General features: G+C 39.4%; 1 protein-coding gene and 1 long non-coding RNA gene across 8 annotated transcripts in view; both read left to right on the forward strand.

Moving 5' to 3' along the window:
• The window catches only part of CRCP (CGRP receptor component), a 38,531-nt gene that overhangs the window by 19,222 nt on the left and 1,366 nt on the right, over window positions 1-17,943 (forward strand). For all 7 annotated transcript variants that reach the window (XM_064468272.1, XM_064468274.1, XM_064468270.1 and 4 more), the window contains one exon: window positions 9,574-9,631. In XM_064468272.1, the coding sequence (XP_064324342.1) occupies window positions 9,574-9,631 (58 nt within the window). The remainder of the gene's footprint in view (window positions 1-9,573; window positions 9,632-17,943) is intronic.
• On the forward strand, window positions 9,638-17,875 carry LOC135316148 (uncharacterized). Its single transcript, XR_010375585.1, has 2 exons — window positions 9,638-9,889; window positions 13,762-17,875. It is a non-coding gene; the product is annotated as an uncharacterized LOC135316148 (long non-coding RNA).

Consider the following 17,943-nt stretch of genomic DNA (forward strand, 5'->3'; position numbering starts at 1 on the left):
ACGCAGTGTGTTTGTGCTGTTAATTAGGCTCAGCAAATTCTTTTCTGATACAAGGACCTCAGGGATTTGAATATACAAAGGATTTGCAGCTGTATGTAAAGACCTGACGGAGGTAGGTAGTGTGTAGGGCTGACTTTCCCTGCTCAGCATGTTATTGCAGCACGCAAGCACTAGGTTGTGCCAGTGTATGTGAGAATTTCAAGGTAGTGAAGAAAGCAGACACCATCCAGAGAGGCACCAAGAATTGGGGCACGTTCATTTAAAGAACAGAGCTTTTAATCAAGTGAATTCTCATTTTTCCTGCCTTCCTCCTACAAACCTGCAGTACTAACCGTGCAGAATGCATTGCTCGTGAGGCTACACGTGGTTTTTTTAAAATGTTCTGGCTCCAGTTACAGAGCTGATAGTGGTGTGCTGGCAAATGGTGCCGTTCCTGTCAAATCACCTCAAGTCTTGTCTTTCTGTTATTGCTGGTATTTCATACTCAAAATACCAGGTTAACAGACCAGCATCTCTTTCCTGCTTTTCCATTTTGTGATGGGTTTTTCTCATTAGTGTTACAGGCAGAAAAAAAAAATTCTAAAAGGCAAATTTTAAAAATAAATACTGACGTGTGAAAACAACTTAAACCTTTCAGAGTCATATCAGATAGGTGCCTTGCTAAATGGAGAAAATTCAAAGACATCTAAACCTATATTTCATTGATAAAGAGTGTAAAGCATGGTAAAGCACAGGGGTTTTTTTCTTGCCATCAGTTATTTTGGTGAAATTGAAACTGTAGAACTGCAATTTTTTTTTTTTTTAATGAAGAGCTCTGAACTCACATCATAGTGAATTTTATTTTTACCTTGTTGAGGCCTCAAGCTTTGGCTAACACTACAGTACAGTAAGCCATGTTGTACTTGGAAACACAGTATGCCACTAGCATACATACAAAATGCAGATTTTCCAGTTTTAGTCCCTGGAATGGCTTCATATTTTGTAAGGTAGTGCAAATGGCATTGCATGAAAAGAGCAGTTATTAAGCTTGCACTCTGTAGCTGTGGTTAAATGAACACTGGCTCAACTTGTACTTCTTCCTGTTACTGATAGCCTATCTTAAATGTGATTTTGGAATAATCAGATTTCCAATCACTGCATATTATCATAATTCTAAAAATTGGACATAAACATTGCCCTTTTTGTCTTTAAGTCAACACATTCAAGGAAGTATTGAGCTGAAAATCAGTAGTACTTTTAGAAAGCATTTTCCCTCGTTACTGCCAAAAACTACAACAAACATAAACTTCTACAGTCTTAAAGGCTGGATGATTTACTTTGCAATTTTTGTCTCCTCCAGAGCATTCAAAGTGAATATTCAAACACCAAAGTCAGGATGGTGCTGGTTTAACAATAGGATCATTTAATAGTGTTTTAAAAGATCATTGTGTTTCCCACTGAATTGATTTGAAATTAACTCTTGATCTGTAGCAGTGTTGCTCAGTTTTTTGCATTCAGATACCATGAGCAGCCCTCAGATTTCATCCTGCACAAATGTGCTGATGCTGAAATGCAGCGGTAGCCCTTGTGGAGAATACCATTGCCCGGTACGTTTGCACAGACCACGCGCAGGCTGCTACTGAGACTTCACAGACCACAGCTTGGGAATGCTCATCCCTAAGCAAAATCTTGTGATCTTGATTTAGACAACGTTTTATGAGTTGCCATGGTTGACTCAAGACCATAAAATTTGACTCTTAGGTCTTTTCAGCTACTACTAAAATACATGGTTATGTATACTGCTGTTACTATATGGTTTTCCTAGCAACTAAAAACATACATTCCTGAGGATAAATTTGCCTCTGCACAGTCACAGATGTTTTAGGATTTATTTTTCAGCTCTGTGTGCTGTATCTTGGCACGAATGCTGTTCTTTTCTTACCCGTGCCTATAGATTTCTTGCTAGAAAAAACGTGCATGCATATGCATTTACACACAGTTTAGGAGTTCAGTAGCTAAAAAATGGGTAATAGAAGGACATTCAACATGAGGTTTTGGTTAAAATATAAATACTGTAAATATTTGTCTAGCTACTGACAGAAAAGGATACATTTAATTTGCACAACAGTATGTAACTTTTTATTATTTTTTAGAACATGTGAGTTTATTATGTGCTGTCCATTCTGTCTACCCAAATATGCAGTGTGATCTTGACCACAAGACAATTTTTCTTTTTTTTTCAGTCTTCTAGGAGACCGTGAATGTAATGCATCCTGCATCCTCACCTCCTGCAATATACACTCTCCCCTCAGACACAGACCTCGGACCCGTTTTCTTCTCCCATAACTGCATGCGTTTGCCTCCCACAGCCCAGGCTTTGTACATCCACCCCACGTTGATTTGCCCTCAGGTGGAAGTGCTGATCTTGGCCCTAGCTGGGTCTCAGCTACTGCTGGATGTGGCCTAGAAGTGGGGAGGCACTGCTCAGCCTAACAGCAGTAATTTCCAAGCTGGGATTTCTCACGAGGCAGGTCCTGTAAGGGTCTGCGTAACAGACAATTAACTCTCATTAGTGGAATCTTGCTTTTATGTGAGAAAATGGCTTTCGACTGCCACCCATCTTTTGTATGTATTCTTCTCTTGAACAAGCAGCTTTCATGTTCCAAACAGTGTTACTAAAATCCAGACAGTCCAAAGAAAATTCAAAGACTTACTTTTTTGGGGCAATTGAGTTGAAAATATTCTTCACATTCTGTTTAGCTGAATGGGACGGTTATCCTTTTTTATTTAATGAGCGTGAGTGTAAACATGCATGCTGTAGAAAGTGTAAAGAGTTGGATAAAGTTCCTTTTATTTTTTAGATCTAATGGGGCATGAACTAAATTCAGGCTTATCATGTCTGCGCCCATGCAAAATGCTGCAGTCAGCACTGATACTGATGCATGTCCAGGATTGCAGCGTTTGCCTTCCTTAGAGCTTATTTCTGATGGAATTATGGGTACTGAAGTTCTAATTTGTGTACATGCTAGCAAGAAAGCCCAGGTACACAGAGACTGACCCTAACGGTCAACTTCTGGTATCGGTATTAAAAGGTCAGTGCAGTGGGTACTGAGCTCCAGCTCCTACTGCGTGCAGTGCCGCACTGCTTACTGCTAGCGTTGGGGGCCGAGGAATGCAGCGTTCTGCTGCAGCGTTGGACTTCACAGGCATTTTGTGAGTGTTTGCTTCAAGGGGATGCCAGGAGCGGTACCCTTCTGGTGGCTTCATTTGCTACAAGTAGGGAAGGTCGGAAACTGCACGCAGGGAGAAGAGCTGGGACCAAAGCACCGGAAGGGTGCCCTGAGCTGATCTCAGATTTCCATAGTTGGAGTGGGTGTCTGTAGTCTGTACAAACGGCAGGAAGAGCTGCCAGCGTGGACTTCCCCAGTAAGTAGAGGTGACTGTTCGTGTCTTGCACGCCTGCATGCTTGTTATTTCTTAAATAATCTTAGCAGCTGGATATTTACTAAACAGAAGAGAAGAGATAAAATGTTACTCTTCTCTCTTGCAGGAGGAGCATATTTACCTGTGCTGGTATCCATTGTACCTGCACTAGTATCAACACATTTGTCCAAATGTCTTCCATTACAGTCAGTTACCCCTTTGCCAACTTGCAGGATTTTGCCAAAATAACTTCCATCTTCGTTGCCAGAATGACGTTTAGGTTGATCAGCAAATAACTAGCTAGGTACTGGTTTTCAGATGACACTGAGTAGTTGGTCATTTCTCTGTGTTTTCAGATTAATCTCTGCGTAAACAAAACAAATGCATTGCTTAAATCATAATTATATCATGTTAACTGTCTAAAGATTATTCTTTTTACTGTTAATTAGTGTTTATAATTCCTAAAGCCCTGTAACACTGCATAAGCACCTTCAGATGAAGTATGTCATTTCTGTAGCTTTTGGGTGTTTTGTACCCTGCTGCTAATTCCTTTTTGATGTTCCTAGTAATTTTTCCAGCAAAGCGCTTTGCAGATCAAAGACAGGCATGAAATCTTTCAGATAACACATTTTAATGACTTACTGCAAATTATCTCTCATTCGTCTGTACACATTTGAAAAACTGCAGATACCCTGAATGATAACATCTTTGCTGAAATAATGCTTTTGAGATCCGTTTGTCCCGACTGTAAAACTCCTGTCTATTCCCTAATGAGTTAATAAGCTAATGGCTTATAAGCAAAAAGTCTTTGAGAGGTGACCTTTTTTTATTGTGTCCTGTATTTCTTGTCTTCAGGAAACTTGAACAGTTTCACTAACTGATCGTTTTAGTCACAATGTGTAACTGGTTTTCATTTATTTTTCTTGTTACCTGCTTTGCCGGTAATATTTCTGTAATAAACACGATGGAGCTCTACCTGTTCTAAAATAGCTCTGGATAAATAAGATTTGCATTCTTTACCACAGAAGTGGTATAGCTTTGGTTATTTGATCCTGTTTATTTGGCAGTGAAGTGTTGTTGGCAACACATTTCAAAGATACTACTTTGGAAAACAAGAATATGAGGAAATTTATCATATGTTTTCTTTTGTGAAAGTCAGTGTTTCGTCTGGAGATGTGGAGCTGTGGGATTGGACTGAGACATGTCTTGCTGCAGAAGTAAAGAAAGACTTGCCTGAAAAGGCTCTGATCTCCAAAGTGTATGTGAGTGTACAGTGCAGTGAGGAACTTGTATGATTTCATTAAACAGTGAATGTAAAAGTTTGTCTTTGTAAGCAGGGCTTTGGGAGGAGGGGGAAGTGTTTTACAAGTAGATATCATAGCTCTCCTCTGACTGTTCCAAATGCTGTCTCTATTTTAGATGTCTGGAAACTGATGCACAGACACGTGCTTGGCCAGGGACCATAAAGCAACTAACATTGACACTCTGGTCCTGGCTTTCAGCTTCTGCATCTCCGTCAAGTGCTCCAGGCACTGAACCAGGCGGTTTCCTAGCTTGTGAGGAAAAAGCACTAAATCTTTCATGCATTCATTCAGATTAATTGGCCAGATTTCTGTACATTGAAGATGCTATTTAATATTCTTTACCCAGCTCTGTTAGGACTTCGCTTTTATGGCAGCGATGTCTTTTGCTAGTTTTACAAGGGAGGGTTTTTTTCTCTCACTGATTCCTTAAATGATCTGGTCTCAATTTTAGTGCTGGTCTAAAGGATTTCAGTACTTGTCTCCCATCAATATTAAGGTTTTATTTCTGTTCTTTCGTTACTTAGGACAGTAGTAAATGGCAGCAGTTATAAATACCGTATCTTTTTTACCATAAAGCAGCCAAGAGTGGTGCTCTCAGTTCAGTGTTAAATTCAGCCATGCTCTTAATAGTCTCTTGCAAATATCAAGCTGCCAAATAGATACAAGTGATTGGCATGGGAAAACAAAGGAGGTGTATTCACTGCTTCCCACAAATGGAAACATATTTGGCTTTCATCCTTGATTCTCCCAAAACCAAAGCAATCTAATGAATCTGGTTAACCGTGCTAATTCTGATTCTTTTGTGTTGTCTGTAAGATCACAATATTCAGAATTATAAGATCAAGCGCTGCGCTGCCATGGGGTGGTTAACAGGAGAGGGGGAAAAAATGTGAACAGTTGCTCTCCAGGAGGAAAGAAAGCACGGTCACCACAGTAGAATTGCCTTTAGTTACCGATTTATACTGTAATTGACACAAAGAACCTTTCCCCAGCATCCTCCTATATTTTTGCAGCCTGGATACGCTGTACAGTTCATGAACACAAGGACAGATACTTTTCAGGGCACTAGAAAGTCTCCACGGGGAAGGAGGAGGTCTGGCCAGGGGCCATGACCACACAGTCCTTTTCAGCATTATTCAGTGTTCAGATAATGTAGCAACGTCTGCTGCAATGTACTGTCTCAAGGGCCTTTCCTTTTCTCCTCCAACACCACATCTCTTCCCTTTTTTTACACCTCCAAACCCCAGTGCCTTTAAAGCAGTCACCATTTAATTGTTCCCCTTCAGATACGGTCTGTAAAATGGGAATAGTAATCCTTACTACTTTATACAAGACAGACAAATAAGTGCAGGCACGCTCAAGGAACTAATTTGATAATTGGTGTTTCTTAGAAAACCTTGAAGCCACTGTTAAAATATTTGCTATATGCTTTAGGAATGTATTTAGGCACTTTTTTTTTTTTTTTTAAGGATAAGTTGACCCTGCTTGGAAGGGCAAATGCTGATGCGCAGGTAGAAATTTCTTCCTGTTCTTCCGGCAAAATAATCTTTTAGCTGCAAGATCTGAAATCTATGTGAAATCTGCCATGCTTGTTGGCATTTATGCAGGTGCCAAGTGTCATTTTATTGCAAGCTTTTTCTGGAGACTGAGAAAAACCTTCTGATGTGGTTGTGTAGAAGCAGAAAAGAAGATTAAAAGGATAGGGTAGTACCCAAAACGTTTGAACTCGTTTTTTAAACAGACATTTTTAACAGTTCTGTGGCTGATGAAAATGGAGTTTTCTTCTTCTTTTTTCTCCTCTGTAAAGTCCTAATTCCTTATCCCCTTCTCCAATTTTGAAATTTAGAGTGAAAAAAAAAGGGTACATTTGTAAAGTAAATGTAAATTCAAGATGTTGAGTTGTGTATGCTTTTTAATGGTAAATGAATATATGGGAGGATTTATTGGAGCTTTCTGTGGTGAATTGTTAGCATTTCACAAAAGCTGCATTTTAAAATTGCAAGCTTGTCTTTTGAAGTTGAAAGTAATGATCAGAGTTATTTTCCAGCATTTTATAAAAATGGTGCCAGAATGGCTCAGGGACTAGGTGGAACAATTAAAAACGTCTCTTTTTTAGGATTTTGGTTTTGTCACCAGCAGTCAGCATGTCATCTCTTTGAAGCTGTTTTCTGCTCTTTAGGGCTGTGAATACACACCACAAAACCCCCTGCTATAATGAAGCTTGATGTTTGTGTCAGCAAAGTTGTTGTCTTCACTGAGGCACAGAGTTTCCCGTAGTCCTGTTCCCATCACTAAGTCACTTGCAGTCATGGACGTTTTTAGCTGAAGAGGGTGTGTTAGATCATCCAGTCTGTGGTATTACAGGATTTTTCCTTCAGGGGACATAAGCCAGGAAAATTCTATGCTAGTGCTGCTCATTCAGCATGTTCAGCGGATAAATGCAGGGCCTTATTCTCTTTGGGTGCGAGCTGCCTGCCGCCTTAAGTGTTAAATTCAGTCTCTTGACACGTACGCGTGTGTGCACGTACACGCGCAGCAATGCATTGCTTGTCAAAGGCCTCTCCTGAGAAGTCTAAACACCTTGGTCTTTGAACACGTACTGGTGCACATACGTGAACGATAAAGTATTGAAATGCCTGACAGTGTTATAAGCTGTTAGCTGGTGTTAGATGTCCGGGGCAGCCCGTGTCAGAGGCCATTTGAAAAGAGGCGCTATCTCTGAAGTATCTCCAGATGCACAGACATTGGTCTGTTGGTTGTAAACGCCTGCGTGGGAGGGCTCGGGGCTGTGAATTACAGCATCTGTGTTTTCCTGGAAGCCACCCACAGGTCCAATAAACCAGGGGGAAACTCTTCAGAATCAGTTTAAATATGCATTAAAGATGCCTTTTAAACAATAATCAATTCCAAGCTTTAATTCTTCAAAATTGTAGTTCACAGTCTGGAAGGTCGCGCACGCTGTCAGTTCTCACTTTAACACGTGAATGTGTGCGATAGAGGTGCTGCATAACAGAGGTGGCTGCTAGGAGGGGCTGTATGCCAAGTAATAATCATTCGAGATTTCCTCCCGCCCCCAGAATGTATGTCAAGTCCATTTACTCATTGTATGTATTAATATTACATTGTAATGGTACGTTTTCATTATAAAAGTGCATTTGTTACAGTTCCATATGCCCTTTTAAACATGTGTTTTATCTTTAGGAGTGTTGTATTACTGTGCTTTTCTGGTCTAAAACACAGATTGGCTCAGATTGTTAGCCATGCTGCTATTATGTGCTCAATGTTAATGTTCTGAGCTTCCGAAATTAACGAAATATGCATTACTGGCATGACAGGTGGTTTTTACTTTGTTTTTGGAATTATTTGTATTCACGTAGGGTGTAAAATTAATAATTTTTGGCTGCAGTGCTAGTGCCTAAATGTTGTGGTTTGGGTTTAATGAACATACTTGTTTGATCACAACCTAAGGAAAAAAAAAATTAAATGTCAGTGATTTTTTTTTTTCCCCTCGTACCCCTTTTTTCTGTTTTAATGATCAAAGTGTTTAAATGGCTATTTGTGAGATCTTGTGATTTCTTGATGAGAAAGTAGAGCTAATAGCTGTCTGGTGAAAATGAATCCAGAAACGCAGTGAGGCTGGGTGAGCTTAATGGTGGTTCTGAATGTGTCAGGAATTTTGCCGCTGGCTTCAGCGGTGCTAAGCTCTCTCTCTGAATATTAGTGTTCTGTGTTTCAGTACCAAAGTCAGACAAGTTTTACTGACTTCTCCCCCTTGTAGGCAGAGGAGAATGGAATTGGACTATCAAAAATACAGATGCGGCACGGTTCATATCTAAAGTCAGACCAAAAGAGGCAAACACTGATTGAAGTGCTTTTGTGCTAAAGGCACAGGACCGCAAATCTGAATGCACAGAATTGCTTTCTCTCTGCCTTAGAGTGTGGACAGGTAATCAGAAGTGTTTGAATTGTTGTAAATTACTGAATTATCACTTGTCTTTTAAACCACAATAAATGACCATACTTTCACAACTCAGGCACTGATTGAGGGTGGTGAGGGTTTTTTGGGCATTTTTTGTGTCTTTGCTACCTTGCTCTTTGTGGTCATACAAGTCTTCGTGGGACTGCACAGTGAACCAAATCAAAAGTGACCCAGGAAAAAGGGGTTGGTTATCTTTACAGTCCAGCTCAATCCCCACCTGGTTTGCTGTATGGTGCCCAACAGTTGTACAAACACAGCGGAAGAGTAGATTTGCATGGGAACAGAGACGAAGATATGTTTTTTTCCCAAATATACATGTGTAAAAAGTATGGCTTCAGCCCACTGTAATAATGTATGAAAAATGCATTGGCCTAAACCATGAGTTGTAGATGGTACATGTAACCAAATGGTTTCAAGCAATTTTTTTTTTAACTTTGCATTTGCAGCTGGTTAAAAGAATAAACGACTTATTGTCACTTGGCTGATGGATTGTAACTTCTTAGGTATGAGAATTGTTCTTGTGGTCATGTGTTAACAGCAAGAGAGTCTGTGATCTTTGACGAGATGTTTAGTGTTTCTGTACAGCATTAAACCAAGCAAGAGTGCATGTTAATTAATGCCTGTACAGTGATGATCTAAGGGCCTCTGCATTGCCACCTTAGCTAGAGGTGGCAACAGCAGTAAGTCTAAACGCACAAGGAAGTACTGGATTTAAAATATCCAAATTATGATGGCAATTAAACCTCACTGCAAACCCAGTCAGAATTATTCCTGGCAGTGGCGTTTCATCCGTGAGTTATCAGGAATGTATTTGCATCTTACCAGTCATTTGAGGGGATTCTGAAATTATATAGTAATGAGATTGGCTTCCACTTTGCTTTTAAACAGGGCAGAAAAGCTCCAGTTGCTTAACCACAGGCCTGTGACGGCAGTTGAAATACAGCTGGTAAGTAACAATGCTCCTGACTGTTCAGAGGTTAAATGAGAGCCGCTTTAGCCTTGAAGATCAACTGAATAATTACTTTCTTCTGGTCAGTGATTGAATGTATCCCTTTATGCACATCTTTACATTCACGGTTTCAAACCTACTCTGCTTCTTCTCTGTGAATTCCTTCGAGACTTGCCCATCTTTCTCTCGGACAGATTCTCCACCACTGTTTGCTTCGCTGTCACATATTGAAAATGCCCGGTGTGGTCATTAAAGGTTAGTTACAGTATTGCGAGTAAGAATATATTTAAACTGAGTCTTCTTGCTGATGCTCTGTAATCAAGTACTTCTCTTTTTGACAGCTGTGATGACATGGTTGTTTTAGTGGCAGGGTTTTATGTATAGTAAACCCAAATAGACCAGAAAGGAATGAGTAACGACTGATACGGAATTTTGAGCAGTGGTGCAGAACGAGACATGGATATAAACAGACTTTCTGATGGAAAGTAGCCATTATCAATCTGTTAAGCATAATTCTGATGTGAAGAGGGATTGTCGCTAAATGGAAATAGATGGTTATATTCTCCTTAGGAATGCAAAATCCTGTGGTAATCGAGATTATTATAATAAGGATATTGTTTTAATAAAGATCTCCTATGTTAAGAACATCTGTTTACAATCTTATCCTGAAACCAGACCATGTCATAATGGGATCATATTTTGCTGCAAAAAAGGGGAGGATTAAAGAGGTACCAGTAGGACTATTTTTCTTTTGTGGCCAAGCAGTAGATGTTATAATGCTGAAGGCATCCCATAAAAGAATGCTTCGAGCTGAGGGTTTAATGCTGTGTTTCGTGATTGAAGAGATCAGCATCAGTCATCAACCCAAGCAGAAGCGTTAAGGCTTCATGAGTTTTGCTTAGGAAGTTAGTCATAAGCGATGTAGAGCCTGTCTCATGCCTTTGTTAGATTCATGTGCTTAGATGCAAATTTATTATATTCCCATATAGGCCATATATTGTCCTTTTTCCCTTTAGATGCAATAATCTTTTGCTGCTTTCAGGTGATTGTGGTTTTGTCTGTCTTTTCCCTCCTCTCCTCGTTATCCTAGCTATCCTCATTATCTTATCTATCCATAAAATATTGAAAGTAGTTTTGCTCCTGTGTCATGTTTGAAGTCAGGAGGCAAGTATAAGAAATTTGCACCTTTATATTAGATGTCAGGTTTCTGTAGAGTGTCATACTTCAGATATTCCAAGGTTTGTAATGTCAAAGTTAGATAAAACTCATTCCTAAAACTTACAGAATACAGATAAGAGATTTGCGGTCAGTGTCAGCCCATTATTGACATGTAACCCTTCTCTAATGATCAAAAGAAACTTGTGAAATATGTAATATTCATACATTTGGAGACTAGCCTGAATTTGTACTGTCACAGAAGTATTGAGGATGCAATTACTTCTGTTCCATTGCGATAGCCCTGTAATTCCCAAGGCAAGTTTCTCCAAAACTAGTGTTACAGTAAACTAGGTTTGACTGGATTATTAACACCGTGTTCAATTAAGCCTCCCCAAAATTGCACTACACATACTCTTTCATCAAAGCACATCAAAGCCTTCTGAGCTCAATAACTGCTAGGAAACTGCAGGCCGTTTTTGTTAGTGAAATACAGAGACTAGGAGCAATAGCAAGGGAATTATTTTGCAGTTCGATCACTGTCTTGAATCATTTTGGTTTCTGGTGAGGACAGGAGAAAGAGATTGTAGCAGTGCAGTGTCTCTGAACACAGAAAACTTCTGTTGTCTCTGAGCATCTTTGAGTATAAAATAATGCAGATTTGAGGAGGCTACCAGCATTTTCTTCTTTGATGTTGGTAGGGAGAACATTACCTATACGCAGACTTTGTGCAGGCAAGTCAATTCGCTGCAGTTGATGGATGAGAGACAACCTACAGAGAAGTGAATACTAGATCTGAAATTGCCTTGATTTGCTTTTCATTGAACTTGCCTCTTCCACTCAAAAGCTCCGAGTCACCCTGGAATTGAAATCAGAAATAAATGATGATTAAAAAATCTGACCACTTCATATAATGTAGGCAAATCGATCTTACTTTTTTAAAGAGCCAGCTTTAAACAGAATGCCAAACAAGCTGTATCTCTGCCTCTCACTTGCTGAAACAGTTTTGATGCCTCAAACTTTTACTCAATGCTGCTTGTCTGTGGAATGGAGCCAAATTCACCTTAATGAATTAAGCTTTTAATAGCTGATGTGAGAGGATAGTTACATTTGCTGCTGCTTGTTGATTTTTTTTTTTTCCTTTCCAGCTTTTTGGGTTTTACTTTCCCTCTAAAATATTCCACGCCTTCTAGTTGTATGTGAACAATAAATCAATTTTGATAAAATCATATTTAAGCTAAAAAGCAAATTTATGTTGTGATCTTTTGATCTCAAGTTCTTTTGCAAGTCTTTATACGTAAATTGCTGTAATTGTTCATATTTGCCTTTTCTGGACTGTGTGCCAGGATCTATTTTCAAACAACAATAGCAACAAAAGGAGCATGAAATTCTAATTCATATCCCACAGGGTAAAACACTGCACACATTGCAGCTATCTTGACCTCCTGTTTTAATCTTTAACATATGTTGTTCCTGGCTCAGTGATGCACAAAGGAGGAAAAACAAGGCAGTGATGTTGGTCTAACCATGACAGTGGTCCAGCTTTACTTAATGCTGAACCGTGATGGGTTTGAAGATTAAGCATAATTTTTTTCTAATTAACAAATTGCTCCACATTCTTCTTTCTGAATGGAAAAGCAGATTAATTCTGTGCTTTTTAAAACTGGATTTCCATCTCGGAGAGCTTTGTGCCTTGTGATACGTGCTCTGTATAGCCAGCCTGGCAGAAAATAATAGTGTAAAGTACTCTTCTGGAAAATGGAAGATATTAGAGTATTTAAACATTTTATTTTCTCAACAATATATTTTGCTTCCCACTTTGCATACTTGGTTAATTACCTCTGAGGGACATTAATCCAATCATTTAGTCTTTTGCTTTATTTTGGTTTTATGTTCTCTTTTTCTATTAGTATGTTGGTGCTGAACGATTTCAAATTACAGCTCAAAGGAGGAAATACCAGTCATTTTCTCATAAAATGTGTACCTCCTACACTGGAGTTAAATTTTGTGCTTGATAGCTTTGGAAGTGGTCAGAAGCTCTATTTTCTTTTTTACTGTAGTTTACTGATTGTTTTTAAAACAGAATTCTTAGCTTATTATTCAAATAAACAATAGATTTAACCCACGGATTGTTCTGTTCTGTGACGCTGAGGTTTGTTACCCATCAAATATTGCTTATCCTTGAGGCGGTTTCTCAGTTCTTTCAGAACCTTTTACGGTTCTTCAGTGTGGCTTTATTTATTCTTCAACATTTGCAGTGTATTGTCATGTCTCAGGAGGCTAAATGAAATAAACATTAGTACTGAAAGTTAAAAGAAGCACAGTGAGGATGAAGTCTCTTGTACTCTGCTTTTACTGGGGTAAGCAGAAAAGCTAAGTACGGTTATAATTGAGGAAAGCATATTCCTGAACTGCCCTTGTTTCACTGAGTAAAAAAATAAAATAAAAACAAACCAACCCTAGACAAGTGTGCCTGTGTGTGTATATGTCTGTGTAGATGTTTTGTGCTTACATGCGTGCATGGCACTATGAACATAGAGTTGCACATTTATTTTATGAATAAACACTCAATCTTTTAAATTATCTTGAGAGCCAAGATAGCTGTCATTTTTTGATTTGCCTTCTCAATAAATAAAATCTTTAAAAGCTTCTGAAAATGGCTTTCTGCCATGAGAATTTATCAGCAGGTTTTAATGTGACTTACTGCTTAATGTAATTCTGTTATTATGTTCCGATTTGGTAATTACGGTTGTTTTGTTCTTCTGAGAAATTCATACATAGTGCTAAATTTAAAAAAGCTACTGTTAAAATGTGCAGCTGGGAAAGGCTGCATGGTAGTAAAATATTCCACATACACATTTGTTTAATCAGCACGGCTCTGGTTCCCAGCAGCGGTCACGTTACTGAGCAAGGCATCTGCCAGTGTTTAATTCTGCCATTGACGAGTGATTTGTCTTTTCATTCTCTTGTAGCAAGATTCAGTGACGGATGTCGGATGCACGCTTCATTTTGCTGCCTTGGAAAGCCTGCATAAATGCGAGCAGAGGCAGAACAGGATTGGCACCCTTTTCTTGACATACTCTTCATTTAGTAAATGTTTAGTAAAAGTTTGCCTAATTTTAAGCTTAAAGTCCCGTTAAGTTAGTTGGACCCCTTGAGTACTTGAAATTAAGTCAATATATAAGCTGTGGCTTAACAGTTGTAGGTACAAGGTGCTTAAGTGGGGGAAAAATTGGTTATTAGACTTTTAAATAAAGGTAGCATCGCTCTCAAAAGCGAGCAGTGCAGTGGCTTCAGCTGCCTTCTGAATAATTTGTGTATATCCCACAGTTCTGAGGATCTGGCTGTTTTTATCAATACATTTATCAATAAAGTAAGAAGCAACTCTAGGTGCTCAGGCTTGGAAAGTATGTACTAGCTGCAGGTGGAACGTGCCTCCTTTTGTTTTTTTTTAGCTGTAAGAATTTTATGCCAATTAAGTTACCAAATAAAGTTTTCCTGCTTCCTTCCTTGATTCCTGCTTTGGTTGTCTTGCAGATTATACTGTTCAGAGTATTAGCCGGTGGGGAAATGAAATGTGAAAATTGCTTACCGTATCAATATATTGCAAGGAGAGTTTTAATAACTAACTGTTACTAGTGTGAGTGAAATAGAAGTTATTATCGAGGCCTGACTGGACCGAGTTGATCTTGACCACGTAGCTGTGTTTCATAGGAAGCACATACCGTGTGTATGTACGAATGACATTGACATGCCATAGCATTTGCTACAAATCCACTGTAGTTATTTTGGGATGTATAGGCTTGAATGCTGAAAAGCAGTAAGGACTTGGGAATTATTTATTACAAGAAGCAGAATAGGAGACATGAGTTACTGCCTTTCTCTGTGTTCATTTCGAGAAGATCCTTGCTGTCAGCCCTGAGAAGGAGACGTGTTTGTCTCGCTGCACATCAGGGTGCTTTTCATCTACAAATTGTGTTACTGTAACATTGTCCAATTCTGTTACTTGTGCAAGCCCTGAATATTGAAAATACACAGTTCAGCAGAGCTTTGGTTGATGATAGCCTACGCTTTGCACATGGCATCGTCTGTGAGGATAATGTATTTCCATTTGGTGTGTTGTGCTGCCAACATAAACATCTTATGTCATACGCTTATTAAAAACATTTGCATTTTGGTTTTCCTTCGTACAGACTTCACGTTCCTGACTGCTTACGGTTTGAGTCTCTTGCTTGAGTGCTTTCAGCTAATTGCAAGTTAGAGGTTAGCAAGGCTTTTTGATAGATATTTTTTCATATATTGGTAAAATTCCTGCTGGAAAAGTAGATACTTTAATACAGTTGTCTTAGGCTTTTCCTAACACATAATTTCTCTTCTGAGTGTCATAAAACTTATTTCCTAGTACAATCAGTAGCAAAGGTATTTTGTCGTATAGTTGTAAATCAGAAGACTGTGAGAACATCTGTTGAATCTAGAATAAGCCTTTGAGTGATCTTCTCTTCCCCTTTATACCTGTTTTCCTTTAGGACAGTTTCCTTTGTATCTTTATCTACAGGCTCTTTGTGCTTATTTTTGAATGTTTCCTTTTGGCATGTTGCTTTGCTGCTTCCTAATTGCTTATGTTTTCATAAGTCGCTGCTCAGGCTGTTTCCCTCAAGAGTGGTAAAAAAAAATTTGATTTTTATTACTTATGCTTTTGATCCTTTGTACTGTTGAGTAGTATCACAGCAAAATAGTGCTGAAGCCTCAACTTGAATAATAAGCTGTCCATCCTGCCAAATGTAGAATTTTGTCTGTCGGTAATTCCTGGTGTGGGAGCTGGCAGTGAGGATGCACGGCTTGGAGGCACTGAGAGGTGACCCGTTGATGATTTTGCTACGCAGTTTAAGGAATTAGCACTTCCCTCTGGCAGAGACCACAGACCTGTCAACAGAAGGGAATGTGGAGCTACTTTACCCACTCCTCAGTGCAGCGTCCAGCATCTCTCTTCAAAGATGCTTTTCTCAACAGTTTAACGAGACATCAGTTGCAGCACCAAAGCATCAGAAACATGAGAGACTATTTTATTTCATCAGCTTTCTGGTAAATTGTGATTTCTTAAACTGTGAGAGCAATCACCAGAGCTCATCTGTCAATGGCCTGAGTCGTATCTGCAGTTTGTCAGTTCTGCCGGCTTCAGTGTTCAGCCAGGACCAGCAACATCAACGTGGTTGTTCACACTGGGAGTTGGGGCATTGCTCATTCAGCACTCAGGGGCACGTAAGAAGTGGTGATTAGACACTTGCATTAAGTATATTTTGCCTTAAATGCAGAAGCTGAGAAGAGTTGGTGCTGATCTAGAAATCACTCTCTATTATCTGTTTAAGTTCTGATCAAATCATTGTGTTTAACTCTGGATGCCTGAAGCAAGCACCTAAACGAGAAAGTGTTTGGAGAAGAAAGGGAAGGGGGATATATAGGGAGGGATAAAATTTAAACGGGGAAGAGGGACAGACTTCATGTGACCCGATAAATCAAATCTAAACAAGGCAAGGTGCCATTCTTCTGAAGGTTGGAGAGCAGCGGGATGGTAACAAACGCAGGAGATGCTGGACACAAAGAGATAAATCATTCTGCCTTGAGTGAGACTGGCTGTCCAAAGGATGTGGGCTTTTTCTTTGCACAGTTCCTGCTGCTACGGGGCTGTCACCTTAAAAGTTCAATGTAATGGTAATTAATAACACTAACCCAGTCCAAAAATCAGGCCGATAATCCTCTACAGACCTTAATGGCATAGGTCATCTGCAGAGTAATGGCTTTGTCAGCAGTATTAGCAACAAAGAGTGTATTTACACACTGTAACATACTTTATTGTATAACGTTGAAGCTCCAAGGTATGCTAGTCAAGCTGCTGAGATGATCACTTCTGAAATGTGGTCTAGCAGGCAGCTATCCAGTACCGCTTCAGTAGCTGCAGCAGTTGCTTACACAGAAGGATAATGTTAGGAGATTTTTAGTATATTTTAACTCACAGTGTATAGTATAGCAGCTGGTGGTAATGAGGGTCGGGGCTGTTTTTCAAGCCAGGGTCCTAGAGGATTTCTTGAACTGACTGTATTTGGAAAGCCACTCCACGGGGGATTTCCTCCTTTGATCAGGATGGTCCCCAGAAATGGTCATTTGCAAATGGATATTCACTGCCTGCCTTCTGCTATGAGTGGATCTAGCGTGCTTACTTTCCTCTCGTCAAGGACCTGTGGATAATCGCTGAGGAGAGATGATCAGATTGTGCAAAGAGGGCTCATAGGATGTTGAAGAAAAAAAAAATTTAATGTACTACTCTGCTTTTTCGAAGGCAAGATGTGTCTGAATAGCTGACAACTGATAGCTAGAACTGATTAAACCTGCGTTGACTTGGAACCATAATTAATATAAAGCACCACTCTTCAAAGCACATTTTAAAGGACTTTTTATTAAAAAAATCTCAACCCCGCAATCCTAATTGGTTTCATTTGCGTTTGAAGAATTCCTTTGGCTGCTTTTCCAGTCCTCTGACAAGCTTTTCCTCTTAACAGCTGCCTGTAAATTAGGGCAGTCATTTTTACCAGTAGCGGTGATAAGCAGGGAGAGTAGGTCCCTAATTAATCCTACAGAATTTTGTTATTGATTCACGACAGCATGGTTTGTGTTGCTCAGAGCTTTTATATGCTTTTATATTCAAGAATCTCGCAATCTAAGTAAATTCCAATAAAGTACGGCTGCTGTAGGATTAGGTAGCTCCTTTTATGGCCTAATTACTTACAGTCTAGGTGCTGGATAAGATACCAAGGTTCAGGTAACCACTCTCAGGTTATCTCATTTCAGTTCTCGCATGATAGCACAGGAACTTAGAAAAATGGCTCTGGAAGGTAGCTCTGCACGTGAGCTGAATGAAAAGCCTGGCTCGAAATACTGATGTGTAGGTTGAGAAGTTTTAGGAGAAACCAGGGAGGAAAGCCTGTTCTGAGTGTGCTGTTTTCCTTGTTTTAAAGAAAGCAGGGTCTCATTATGGAGTGCCAGTTGTCATGGTTAACAATGGAGCTCTTCTTTCTTTTTTTTTTTTTTTTTTTAAATATTCTAAGAGTTCCACTTAGTCTGAGCTCATTACAAAAGCATTTTACAATGTCTTGCATCCA

Source organism: Phalacrocorax carbo, chromosome 17 (genome assembly GCF_963921805.1).
Source record: "Phalacrocorax carbo chromosome 17, bPhaCar2.1, whole genome shotgun sequence".
In the NCBI taxonomy this organism is placed as follows: Eukaryota; Metazoa; Chordata; class Aves; order Suliformes; family Phalacrocoracidae; genus Phalacrocorax; species Phalacrocorax carbo.